General features: G+C 60.9%; 3 protein-coding genes across 16 annotated transcripts; 1 reads left to right on the top strand and 2 right to left on the bottom strand.

The window, feature by feature from the left end:
* Positions 1 to 627: 627 nt before the first annotated feature.
* Positions 628 to 6,032, top strand: VWCE (von Willebrand factor C and EGF domains). Of its 14 annotated transcripts, none has more exons than XM_085547969.1 (21): positions 710 to 1,091; positions 1,414 to 1,508; positions 1,577 to 1,666; positions 1,767 to 1,895; positions 1,986 to 2,102; positions 2,179 to 2,295; positions 2,529 to 2,552; positions 2,727 to 3,007; positions 3,091 to 3,184; positions 3,247 to 3,329; positions 3,467 to 3,554; positions 3,667 to 3,752; positions 3,826 to 3,943; positions 4,090 to 4,175; positions 4,500 to 4,596; positions 4,669 to 4,751; positions 4,829 to 4,919; positions 5,099 to 5,181; positions 5,260 to 5,353; positions 5,448 to 5,602; positions 5,679 to 6,032. In XM_085547969.1, exons 1-21 carry the CDS (start codon positions 982 to 984, stop codon positions 5,910 to 5,912), a joined length of 2,355 nt encoding a protein of 784 aa, XP_085404095.1. In that variant the 5' UTR covers positions 710 to 981; the 3' UTR covers positions 5,913 to 6,032. The 14 variants fall into 14 exon arrangements, 9 of the variants coding, with proteins under 9 accessions (XP_085404095.1, XP_085404090.1, XP_085404091.1 ...); XM_085547964.1 differs by having other exon boundaries at positions 2,529 to 2,657; positions 5,260 to 5,338; XM_085547965.1 differs by having other exon boundaries at positions 2,529 to 2,657; positions 5,709 to 6,032.
* A 264-nt stretch (positions 6,033 to 6,296) lies between these two features.
* Positions 6,297 to 8,245, bottom strand: LOC107314135 (pepsin A-like). The gene is made up of 9 exons (XM_085547888.1): positions 8,238 to 8,245; positions 8,017 to 8,161; positions 7,802 to 7,982; positions 7,602 to 7,720; positions 7,328 to 7,527; positions 7,035 to 7,151; positions 6,817 to 6,961; positions 6,643 to 6,735; positions 6,297 to 6,580 (listed from the first exon to the last, which is right to left on the bottom strand). Exons 1-9 carry the CDS (start codon positions 8,243 to 8,245, stop codon positions 6,428 to 6,430), a joined length of 1,161 nt encoding a protein of 386 aa, XP_085404014.1. The 3' UTR covers positions 6,297 to 6,427.
* A 709-nt stretch (positions 8,246 to 8,954) lies between these two features.
* LOC107314259 (pepsin A) lies at positions 8,955 to 11,305 on the bottom strand. Its single transcript, XM_015863329.3, has 9 exons — positions 11,077 to 11,305; positions 10,764 to 10,920; positions 10,558 to 10,675; positions 10,348 to 10,466; positions 10,045 to 10,244; positions 9,807 to 9,923; positions 9,596 to 9,734; positions 9,391 to 9,483; positions 8,955 to 9,191 (listed from the first exon to the last, which is right to left on the bottom strand). Exons 1-9 carry the CDS (start codon positions 11,130 to 11,132, stop codon positions 9,042 to 9,044), a joined length of 1,149 nt encoding a protein of 382 aa, XP_015718815.2. The 5' UTR covers positions 11,133 to 11,305; the 3' UTR covers positions 8,955 to 9,041.
* Positions 11,306 to 12,712: the final 1,407 nt, after the last annotated feature.

The raw sequence follows: 12,712 nt of genomic DNA, 5'->3' as shown, positions 1-12,712 counted from the left end.
AGTCTTTTTTCCCCTATATTCTTCCTTTCCTGCAGCAGCTCAGAGGTGAGCAGCATCCTAAGGGCAAGAGTGTGTTTCCAGCAGCCCTGAGCTGCTGGACAAGCCTTAAGTGTGGGAAGAATCTGATCCACCTGGAGCGGGCTGTGGTGTTTGGGATGGGGAAATCAAACCGACCCTCCATAGGCACCTTTCCATTGCTGGAGGGCTCAGGATCTGTGCTTAGCCCTTCTCTCCCTACAAGCAAACCCGGGGTGGCAGGTGTCTCTCTACTTCCCTGCGGGCAGCGTTTGGTGATGCCGTGGGGTGATGCTTGGGGCTGCAGGCTGAGGGTCGCCCCGTTGCTCTGCTGCAGGGATCGCCCTTTGCTCCGTGCCATCAATCATTTACCTGCCCTTCACCTTCGCTTCAGCCCCCAGCCGGGCGCAGGGAGCTTCGGGCTGGAGGGGTTTCAGCCCCCACGGAGCCCCTCGCCGCGCCCTTCCCCACTGCACTTTGGCTCCTCTATCTGCTGCGTGCTCCTCTTTGGTGGGTCCCCGTGCAGGGCTGGGAAGGCGGCCCAGTGCCGCCAGGAGGAGGAGGAGGAGGAGGAGGAGGAGGGGTGGGGAGAGGCCAGCCCGGAGCTTTGCCAGATGTGGGAAAGGAGAAAACAAGGGGGACGCTGAGTTCCGTTCTGCCCCCTCCAAGGAGCGGGTACCCCCTCCCTCGGGGAGGACGAGGAGAAGGTCGGCGGCGTTGAGGCCGAAGGGCGGCGAGGGCGCGAGGTTCGGCCCGAGCATCACCACGCGCGTTCCCCCCGCGCAGGGGCAGAGGAGGATCGGGGCCCCCCGGCGCGCCCCGCTCTGCCTCCCTCCACCCCCCGCATTGTTCCCGGCCCGGCGGGCGGGAGGAGGAGCAGGGCCAAGGGCCAGCATGCGGTAGGCGCCCCGTGCTGCGAGGCAGGCGGGAAGGCAGCGCTGGGAACGTGCCGCCGGAGCCGCTGGCATGTTGGTCGCGCTGCTCGTCCGGGCTGCCTGTGTGTCCCTGCTCCTCCCAGGCGGGCAGGGCCGGGTGTACTCCGGGAGGAAGAAGCCGGTCAGCTTTGCGGTGGAGAGGTAGCTGCCCCCCTTTTTCTTACTCCTATCCCAGCCGCACCTGGGGGTGGCGGCGTGCGGTGCCCACGTGCGCCCCATCCACCGCCGTGACCCTCGTGGGCCGCCGCTCCCCACGTCTCCATCCTGCCCAGAGATGCGCCTCCACCCGCCCGCCCCCCACCCCTTCCTCCCACCACGTCCCCCACTCATCCCCGTGCCCGTCGTACCCCAAACCCCTCTTAGTTCCGCGCTGCGGTACCGTCGGCACTCCCGCACGTCCCGACCCCCGTCCCCATCGCCTCCTCGGCGCACAGTGACCTCCTCCTTCACCCCTCGCTCCCAGGCGCCACGTGGGGCCCCACATCTGCTTCTCGGCTTTCGGCAGCGGCTGTTGCCCCGGCTGGATGCTGGCTCCGGGCAGCGGGCAGTGCATCCTGCGTGAGTACGGGCGCCGGGGATGGCACCGGGTTGGGGTCCCCGCGCCCTCACGTTCCCGCGCCCCGCAGCGCTCTGCTCCTTCGGCTGCGGCAGCGGCTTCTGCATCGCGCCCAACCTCTGCTCGTGCCCCGACGGGGAGCGGGGCGTCACCTGCCCAGGTAGGGCCCCATCCCCTCCGATGCTCCGTGGGGCCGGGGGCGCGCGGTTCGGCTTCTGGGGTGCCCCCGGTGCCCCGCAGAGCCGCTCTTTGCCTTCCAGAACCGCCGGGGAACTGCGGGGAGTACGGCTGCGACCTGTCCTGCAACCACGGTGGGTGCCAGGATGTGGCCCGCGTCTGCCCCCTCGGCTTCTCCATGGTGGAGACGGACACCGGCGTCCGCTGCGATGGTGAGCTGCGGGGAGCGCGGTGTGGCCGCGGGGGGGGGGAGGGGTTCCCGGCGCTCCCCAGCCCCCGGCTTCATCCCGTCTCGCCCACAGACATCAACGAGTGCCTGAGCGCTGCCTGCGAGGGGCTATGTGTCAACACCGAGGGTGGCTTCGTCTGCGAATGCGGCCCTGGGATGCAGCTCGCTGCCAACCGACACAGCTGCCAGGGTGCGCGGGGCCGGGGCATGGGGGCTGAGGGGCGGCGGTTCAACCGGGGCGCTGAGCCTCAGCCTCTGCCCGGCAGATACTGACGAGTGCCTGGCCACACCGTGCCAGCACCGCTGCAAGAACAGCGTGGGCAGCTACCGCTGCTCCTGCCGGCCCGGATACCACCTACATGGGAACCGGCACTCCTGCGTGGGTGAGCAATGTGCCGGCTTTGCCACCCTACGCCACCCCAACCCTAACCCTAACAATAACACTACTCTAACCCTAACAATAACCCTAACCCTACCCCTAACACTAACCCTAACACTAACCCTACCCCTACCCTAACCCTACCCTAAACCTAACCCTAACCCTAACCCTAACCCTAACCATTCACCACCCTAACCCTAACCCTAACACTACCCTAACCCTCTGCCCATCCCCCAGATGTCAATGAGTGCCTGCAGCCAGGTGAGCGCCGTGCCTGCCAGCACTCCTGCCACAACACACCAGGCAGCTTCCTCTGCTCCTGCCGGCCTGGCTACCGGCTCAGCAGGGACAGGGTGTCCTGTGAAGGTAACCACCCATTCCTCCACATGGGAGCCCCCACACTCCCCCTGCTGACCCTTTCCCCTTCCCTCCCAGGCTTCCCCAAGGCCATCCTGGCACCCTCGCCCATCCTGCAGTCCCTGCAGCACCCCCCTACACTCATCCTACTCCCTCCCGGAGCTGGTGGACCCCTCCTTCTCCCCTCTCCTCACCTCCCCGCCGCAGCACCGGGCACATCCATTCCTCCCTCCCCTCACGACACCATCGAGCCCCCCCCTGGGACTCCCACGTCGGCTCCTCTCTGCTGGCACCGTGGGGCTCCCAAGGAGCTGGGTGCTCGCTGGACAGAGCCGGGGTGCCAGAGCTGCAGCTGCCAGGTGAGCGCTCCACGTACCTGCACCCACACAGCCCCGTATCCCCACATCCCCATGCTGTGCCTGAGCCGTGCCCACCCCAGCAGGGAGGCCAAGTGCTGTGCGAGGCCATCACCTGCCTCGTACCGTGCTCCCACCCTCTGCCCGCCCCAGCTGGGGGCTGCTGTCCCAGCTGCACAGGTGAGCCCTGACCCCCCCATTCCCGTGCCCCACTGTGGCCCGCTCTGACTCCCGGCTCTCAGGCTGCCTGAACAATGGGGTGGTCCACATGGAGGGAGAAGTCTTCACTCCGTCAGATGGAAACTGCACCATCTGCGTGTGCCTGGTGAGTGCTGTGTGGTGGGGACGGGGCTGGGGGCAGCCCCCCTGGTCTTGTCCCAGGTGCTCATTGATGGGACACAGGGGGTTGTGGGATCACAACCAAGTGCTCATCCCATGAGTGCCCCACGTTCCTCTCTGTAGGCCGGCAATATCTCCTGCATCTCCCCCGAGTGCCCTCCAGGCTCCTGCCCCAGCACCTCACCTCACAACTGCTGCTCCTGTCAGCCAGGTGGGGTCCTGCCAGAGGAGATGGAGTGGCTGCGGGTGGCTGTGACACACGTGTGGGGTCCTGGGGGGGCTCAGCTCTCCATCTCAGCCCTCACTGCCTCCCTCCTGCCCAGCAAAATGCAGCTTCCGTGGCCGGACCTACGCGCACGGAGCCCACTTCAGCTTGGATGGGGATGAGTGCACCACCTGCGTCTGCAGGGTGGGTGTGGGGCACTGCTCGTGGTCCCATGGGTGGCACAGAGCTGCTGGGTGATGCTCCCTTCTCCCCACAGAGCGGAGAGGTGGAGTGCTCCTTTACCCCGTGTCCAGTGCTGGACTGTCCCCAGCACCAGCGGCAGCTGCGCCCCGGGCAGTGCTGCTTCAGCTGCAAAGACCCCCCACGCCCCTCAGGTGAGCTGGGCTATGGGGCACTGGGTAGGGGAAGGAGGTCGGGGTTGCATTGCCACAGGGTTCAGGTGGTGTTTGTGTACCCACACGTGGCAGAGTGTGCCAGGATGAGGTGCCCCTCTCCCCAGCCATGTCCCTGTCCCCACCAGGCTGCTTCATGGATGACAATGGGGTAGAGTTTCCCATTGGACAGATCTGGTCTCCTGGTGATCCCTGTGAGTTATGCATCTGCCAGGTGAATGAGAACCTACTCTGCTTCACTCCTCCTACCTGTCCCCATCCACATCCCATCCATGTCCACATCCCCCATCCTCATGCTTGGCCCCTCATCTCTGGGATTGGCTCAGGGAAGGATGGGGAGTTTCAGAGCTGGACCCCTCTCCAACTGCCCACTGACTTGGCCACACTTCAGCCTCTGTCGTTCTGCCATCTCTGACTTCATGGGCTTTTCATCCCCTTCATATTGTGTCTAAACCCCCCCACCCCCCCCACACACACACTTAGGGTTCAACCTGCTGGGTGTGGGCCCAAGGTCTCTGCCACTTGTTTCCCCTCACAGGCTGATGGCTCGGTGAGCTGCAAGAGGACAGATTGCGTGGAGACTTGTCCCTACCCCATCCACATCCCAGGGCAGTGCTGCCCTGACTGCTCAGCAGGTGACAGAGGCAGCATGGGGCAGAGTGATAACACAGGGCTCCAGGCACTGCAACCCTACTCTCAACCCATAGGATGCACCTACATGGGGCGAATCTTCTACAACAACGAGACCTTCCCATCACTCCTGGACCCCTGCCTCAGCTGCATCTGCCTGGTGAGGCATGTGGGCTTTGGGGTGGGGGCATTCGGGCACCCCTGACCCTCTTATGCCCACCCCTCACTTCTCCCCAGCTGGGCTCGGTGGCCTGCTCACCCATGGACTGTGCCATCTTCTGCACCTACCCCTTCCACCCCGAAGGAGAATGCTGCCCTGTCTGTAAAGGTGAAAGCTGGGGGCAGGGGGACTTGGGGACACAGGGATGTGGGGACACGGGGACAGCAGGACAGAGAGATGTGGGGACATGAGAACACAGGGACGTGAGTACATGGGAGTGTGGGGATGCGGGGACATGGGGACACAGGAATGCATCCCCACCCCTGCTCTGAGCACTGTCCCTCTAGACTGCAACTACGAGGGCAGGAAGGTGGTGAATGGGCAAAGCTTCAGCCCCGAGGGCCGGCCCTGCACCCTCTGTACCTGCCAGGTGAGCTCATGCCTCCTTCCTCCTTGCAATGCTCATCCTCCACATCTTCCTCATCACCCTCTTCCTCCCATGCCAAAGCTCGGGGAGGTGAGCTGTGAGGAGAGGCCGTGCTCCTGGTCCTGCACTGAGCCCACTGCTTGCTGCCTGCCTTGCCAAGGTACCACCTCTACATGTGGGTGCCCCAGCGTGGCTTTTGTCCCCAGTGTGGAATGCAGGAATTTTAGAGGGGGATGAAGCTAACTGTGGGCATCTCTCTCTCTCTGCAGTAGACGGCCAGCCGCAGAGCAGGGACACATCTCCATCCCCATCCCTAACCCCACAGCCATCATCCCTATCCTCATCGCCATCTCCATCCCCATCCTTGTCCCCATCGCCATCCCATGAGGGCACACCCCAGTCCCCCCGCCACCGCCTGGCCCAGGTCCTCCACCACACCACCCCCCTCAGCCCCTCTCTTGGGGGGGAACCCCCTCCCAACACCCCCAGCCCCCCTTCAGGCCACCCTGGTAAGGCTGCAGGATTCCCAGCCCTCAGCAGGAGCCCCAGCTCGAGGCAGGATGCTCAGGAACATCCTGAGGACGTGGACATGGACACATAGAACCACCCACACCTGGAGGAGGAGGAGGAGGAAGAGGAAGGCTGCTGGATTAGTGGGTCTGGCTGGCCAGGCACAGCTGGAGAAGGGGCACAGAGGTGCACTGTTGGATGTGCTGAGCAACCAGGGGTGGTGACACATCCTTGAGCAGTGGGCACAGGGACCCCTGGCCCTTCACCACCCTATGGTGCCAGAGGCTGTGGGGCTGGGGTGCCAGTGCCCTTCCACCCACCCAATAAAGTTACCCCAGTATTTATGCTCCAGGCTGCTCCTTGTGCCCACCCAACCCAGCCCCACTTGGGTTTGGGGACACGAGGAACTGTGCAGCTTTTGGGGATCTTATTGCTCTCTACAACTAACTCCCTCGAGGGAGGTAATTATAGAACAAGAAAAATAGAACAAGAAAAATAGAACAAGAGGTGATGGCCTCACATTGTGCCAGGGGAGGGGGGAAAGTGGTGCTGCATTAGCACAGGATGCCCAGGGGGGGGGTGGAATCACCATCCCTGGAGGTGTTTGAGAGCCATGGAGATGTGGCACCGAGGGATGTGGTCAGTGGGCGCAGTGGGGATGGGTCAACAGTTCAATTGGATGGTCTTAAAGGTCTTTTCCAACCCTTATGGTTGTATGATGGTGTGATTGTGGCGTGCTTTAGGCAGCAGGCGCCAGACCCACCATGTTGTTGGCTCTGTCAAAAACACTGTAATAGCGACGCAGGAAGATGTGACCGAGGATCCAGAGCTCATCGGCAGCCGTGGGCAGGGCGTAGGCTTCAAAGCCACTCATGCAGGAGCCATCCTCCATCTGGAGGGGATGGGTTAGAGGTGGGCAGCCCATGGGTATGGAGTGCTGGGGCTGGGGCTCACCTGGAGGATGTAGAACTGGGGTGGCAGTGGGAACTGCGTGCCAGCGATGATGAAGGTGATGTCAGGCAGAACGGAGCTGCATCTCACTGTGTGCTGCCAGGGAGGGGACAGCCCGGCCTCAGCCCCAGCAGGAAGGACATCGTCCTGTCCCTGCCTTCATCCCTGCGTGCTCACCAGGCCACTGGGGCTGCGTGTGGCTCCCATCTTGTTGTGGATGTGGCTGATGCTGATGCCAGGGCCTGCCAGCATCGAGGTGCCGCTGTCCAGAATAGCCTGGCAGCCATGGATGCAGGCGATGGGGAGGCCATGCATGGTGATTCTGGGGGCATATGGCCCTTAGGCAGGCTGTCCCGGTGACAAGTCCCCCTACCCATGTCACATCCCTGCACTACCTGTCCACCTTGATTTGCCAGTAGGTTTGGGCAGTCAGTGGGATCCAGATCAGGTTCCCAGTGAAGTGGGAATTGTCGATGCCACCAAAGAGCACGAAGCTGCCATTCCTCTTATCGCTGTTGGGGAGGCAGAAGTGGGGTGCCCATGGGGTGCCAGTGCCCTCCTGGACCAGAAGTCCACTCCCAGGTGGGAGCTGTGCATGCCCTGAATCACCCCGACGTGAAGCTTTCACCGCTGGTAATGCTTTGGTCCCAAGCCCACTGCAGTTTGCCTATGTTCTGCTGGTACTTACGGGGTGAGGTAGATGGAGAAAAGGTCCTGAGCCACCAGGCCTTGGCTCATCATGTTGTCAAACAGTGGTGTAGCACCGGAGGAGGCGATGCGGGGGAAGGCCAGCCCCAGGAAACCATCAAAGGGCACATGGACGAGGAAGGAGCCGGGCTCCCACTGACTTAGCCCAACCATCTGGTTCTGCACCTGGATGCTTCCAACCTGATGGGGAGAGTGGGGAGGCTTGGGCTGCACCACATCTCCCCCCACCCTTTCTGTGCCCGCCGGATACTCACCATGACTGTGTCATAGGCCAGCACACCGACCATGCTGCCTGTGCCGTACCAGGCGGCCACGCTGGTGTTGGTGCTGTGGTAGGTGGAGGAGCGTGCCGGGTCAAAGCGTCGGTGGTTGGCTGCAGCAGGGGGGGAGGAAGAGCTGAGCAGGGCAGGAGAGCTGCAGCCCCCCCGGCATCCCCATGCTCAGTGACACTCACCACAAGCCAGGCTGGTGCAGTACACCGAGGGCACCCACATGTTGGCCGATCCGGTGTCAAAGATGACAGAGAAGTGCTGGGGTGGCGTGCCGATGGAGATGGTGCCCACGTAGCTCAGCTGCCAACACAGGGTGTGTTGGAGGCTTTCGCTGCCCCCTGCCCAAGCCCCAGGGCCCCGCAGTCACTGGGGACCCTGCAGTGCCCCCTTCACTCACATCCATGTAGTTTTCCAAGGACTCCTTGCTGGTGGTGCAGTGATGTTTGACTGCCAGGGAGGGGGCTTGCTGCAGCAGGAGCTCCCCCAGCACCCTGCTGTCCTGCAGCACTCTCTGCTTTGTTTTCTTCTGCTGCAAGGTGACCCTGTGGGAGAGGCTGCAGCTGAGAATGGGGACAACCAGAAGGCTTGGCTCCCACCGTGACCACCAGCGTTCCCTACTTTGTCATCAGGGCGTGGGTGGCTACTGCCAGCCCCATCAGCCACAGCCACCCCATGGCACAGGGATGCAGTGCTGCTCTGTGGGGTACCTGCCCTTAAATCACAGCACACAGAGGCACTCCCGGATGAGGCGTGCCGGCACCCTGATAAGCCAATCCCTTTCACCCCACTTAGGGACACTTGGCCGCCTGCTGCCTTGGCACTGAGCCTCTGGCACCTATCGGCTTCCTGCTGTCATGCCACTGCCCTTCTGGGACTTACAGGCTACCTGCTGCCTTGCTTTGAAGTGCAGGGTGTTTGCACAGCTGGGTGAACCAGAGGGAGCCAGGGCATGTGGTGGCACCCAGGTGGTAGCAAGCAGCATCACCAGCACCACCCCTTGAGGAACTGCATCCCTGGGATGAATCTTCTGGTTGTCCCTCCAGTGCACATGTGTGGCTTGCTGGAGGCTGGGGATGGGCCAGCTGGGAGCTGCCAGGGGCTCAGCACTGATGATGCCAACAGGAGCCACCAAGCCAAGGAACAAACATAGCACAGGTGAGCCCTGCCAGTGTGGCGATGGCTTGGCCCTGGGCCCTAGACACTTGTGGCTGGCAAGCATCATGGTGGGGGGAAACAAAGGGCCCCACCAGCAGGAGGGGCTCAGCCCATCATCATCAGCACCATGGAGATGCTGCAGCCTGACCCGACCCTTCCCAGAGAAACTCAACACATTAATGCATTTCCAAGGCTTTATTGTGCTCAGCGACAGCGGCATTGAGGGCCAGGAGAGTGGGGTCTGGCCCAGCAAGGGGCTGAAGGGGCTCAGGGCAGGGGGGAGAGCCCCACCTTGTTGTTGCCCCTGTCGAAGATCACATAGTACTTGCGGATGAAGACGTCGCCGAGGATCCATTGCTCACCCAGTTCGGTGGGGGTGCCCATGTTTTCAAAGCCAAGGCTGCAGGACCCTTCCTCCTGTGGGCAAGGATGGAGACCATCACCAGCTGCCCAGAGCCCAGACCATCACCAGACACCCAGAGGGGTCCATCCTCATCCCTATCTCCATCTCCACCCTATCTCCACCCTCATTTTCATCTCCGTCCCATCCCCATCCCCATCTCCATCCCATCCCCATCCCTTTCCCCATGCCCACCACCACCCCATGGGTGCTCACATTCAGCACGTAGTCGCTGGCTGGCAGGGTGAAGGCATGGCCGTTGATGTGGAAGGTGACGTCGGGCAGTTTGCTGATGTCATTGCAGTTGATCTGTGGGAGACGTGGAGTCAGTGGCCCTTCTGGAACCACGTGTCCCATGGCAGGACCTTGGCCTTCAGGGAGGATCCTGAGTTCTGTGGGTCCCCAGGGCCTCCCGCCTCACCTCGCCATCAGAGCTGACACCCAGGTCACGGATGATGCGGTTGTAGGCGCGTTGGGGCATGACTAGCAGTGAGGTGCCAGTATCCACAATGGCCTGGCAGGTGAAGAAGCAGGCGACGTACCTCTTGCCAACGGTGACCCTGCATGGAGCCCGGAGGTGAGCTATGGGATGTCAACACCCTCAACTCTGTCCCATCACCACCAACAATTACCTGTCCATGGTGATCTGCCAGTAGGTTTCAGCAGAGAGCGGGACCCAGTAGATGCCTCCTGTGGTGTATTTTGGGTCAATGCCACCAAAGAGGACAAAGCTGCCTGATTCCCCATCCCTGTAGGAGCAGCCATTATGTACAGTGGTCCCATGGCCCAGGATCCCCACAGCACTGAGAGGACACGGTGCCAAAGCCTCTGCAGGGACCTCAAGGAGAGAATATTCTCCATGGGACCTACTTGCTCAGGTAGACGGAGAAGAGGTCCTGGGACACCAGGTCCTGACTCATCATGTTGTCAAAGACAGGGGTAGCCCCAGAGGAGGAGATGCTGGGGAAGGCCAGGCCCAGGATGCCGTCAAAGTTGCAGTAGTAGAAGAACGAGCCAGGCTCAGTCTCAGACAGCCCAAAGATCTGATTTTTGACATCGATGTTTGAGACCTGGGAGGAGAGATGGGGAGAGTAGGATGGGCTGGTTGGGGCGTGCGGCATCCCCATGTCCTCGTGCCCCATGATCCAGACAGCTGAATCACTGCTGCCTTACAGCCACAGTGTCATAGCCCAGAATGCCACTCATGCTGCCGGTGCCGTAGGCGATGTAGACGGTTTCGTTGGTGCTCACGTAGGTGGAGGACTTGGAGGGGTCAAAGAGATGGTGGTTGCCTGCAGGTATGAGAGAGGGATGGTCACAGCAAGGTGACAACGTGTCAAAAGGAGACATTACCCCCCAGCCCTTGGGGACAGGGATACTCACTGCAGGCCGAGCTTTTGCAGTAGATGGAGGGCACCCACAGGTTGGAGGAGCCAGTGTCAAAGATGACAGTGAAGTCCTGCTGTGGGGTGCCGATGGAGATGGTGCCATAGTACGAAGCCTGTGGAAGGAGAGGAGGGAGATAGGAAGATGATGAGAGAGGTGGTGAGGGGCTGGTAACCCTTGGCTTGTGGCTGCCCCCTGCTCACATCCATGTAGTTGGTCATCGGCTCATAGGATTCAGTGGCAGTAAGGACAGGGTTGTATTTGGAGGCTGGGTTGTAGGGATGCTTCTTCAGGAAATCCTCCAGCAAGCCATGCTCCTTCAGCTGCTTCCGCAGGGACTTCCCCTTTTGCAGTGGGATCCTAAGGTGGGGGAGAGATAAGGCTCAGTGCAGGGATGGGGATCAGGGCACGCAAGGTGTGGGGATACCCATCCCGTGCCTTGACCATGGCTCTAGCTGGGCACCGCGAGCCGTCCCATGTCCTTGATGGGCTCCATCCCACCACCACACCGCTCACCTGTGGATGCTGCATTGGGCCAGGGCCACCAGGCCGAGGAGCAGGAGCAGCTTCATTGTGGCTCTTCGTGGCAAGTTGCTGATGCCAATGGTGAAGTGCCGAATGTGCTGGGTGCCCCGGTTGAGCTCCTTATATACAGCCCCATGGTTGTTTGGCCAGCAGCCCCGATAAGAAAGGCAAACGACCAGGTGGGAGTTATCGCAATGTCCGCAGAGGACAACAGGGGAATGTCAAGCTGATGGCTTGCCATCTCCTCCACTGGGGCATGGATGCTTGGGCAAGGCTCAGGCTCTGGGAGAAACACATCCCAACATCCTGCAGTGCCACAGGGAGGTCCTGGCAGATGCTGGGCTGAGTGGGGACGTGGAGGATGAAACTGGGACCAATTAGGGGATGAAAGTGGGACCCACTGGGGATGCTGCTGGCCAGAACAACACAGAGGTCACCCACACGTGGTTGCGTCAGAGGTGCTCAGCTCTGGTTTGGGCATTGTGGTGCCATGCATGTGAGCCGGCACGGTCACCTTGTCCTGTGCACAGGGAACCGGAGGAAAACAGAGGGAGCCTGCAGCAGTGAGCACCAGCCTCAGCCCCACTTCTTGCAAGGAAAGATGGGAAGATGGATGCTAACCTCATCAGGGAGAGGAAGGGAGAGCAGCCTGGTAGGGTCCAGCAGGTGATGATAAAGGCAGAAGGGCTGAGATGCCCAATATCCATGAGGCAGGGGACAACAGCATGCCCGCATTTTCTTCCTGCTGAGAAAAGAAGTCTGGGGCAAATGCTCTTATTGCACTTCAAATATAAGCCTCGTGATTGGGACTGGTGATGTGAAACTAAGGTACTCTGTAACTTGGCCACCCTCTTGGGCACCTATTTTAACAAGCAAAGCTCCAGGGCAGCAACAAGTGGCCTCAAAGATGAAAACCATGAGCAGGTTTTACTGTATCACTGTATCACAGACATATATTCTGCATGTACATTCTGATAGATATGCCTTTGGGTAAGAAGGCCACTTCTCAATGCTTCTCAATCATAGAGACACGGAATGGTTGGTTTGGATGGGACTTCAAAGATCATCCAGTTTCAACCCCCTGCTGAGGGTAGAGTTGCCATCGTGGGACAGGCCCTCTGACAGCATCTGTCAACAAAATGAACTGGGGCGAACCCATGGGAGGACCCCCTGAGCTGCTTTGGTCATCATAGGGCAGCGAGACCCTGGCACAGGATGCACAGAGAAGCTGTGGATGCCCCATTCCCGGAGGTGCCCAACACTGGGTTGGATGGGGGCCCTGGGCAACTTGATCTGGTGGGGGGAAACCAGCCCACGGCATGGAGTAAGGCTGGGATGGCTTTAAGGTCTCTTCCAACTCAGCCATCATATGATTCTATGACCAACAAGGGCAGGCAGGTGGTTGAGCAGCTCTGAGACTGGCCAAAAGCAGATTTTTCCTCTTTCCTTTTTCTTTGCTGGGACTTCCCACACATGAGGAAACCTGCAGACATCAACAACCACGCTCACACCCACCATGTCCCCCCAGGGGCAGGTGAAGGTCAAAGAAGGGCTAAGAACATGAAGACAGCTCATTGGCAAGGAGCAGGACCAGCCTGGAGGCCAACACAGAGAGGGGAGGCCCTCG

Source organism: Coturnix japonica, chromosome 5 (genome assembly GCF_054131305.1).
Source record: "Coturnix japonica strain WE chromosome 5, WE-NBRP24, whole genome shotgun sequence".
NCBI lineage: Eukaryota > Metazoa > Chordata > Aves > Galliformes > Phasianidae > Coturnix > Coturnix japonica.
The sequence above is the reverse complement of the archived record's forward strand: the minus strand, read 5'-3'. Positions and strand labels throughout refer to the sequence as shown.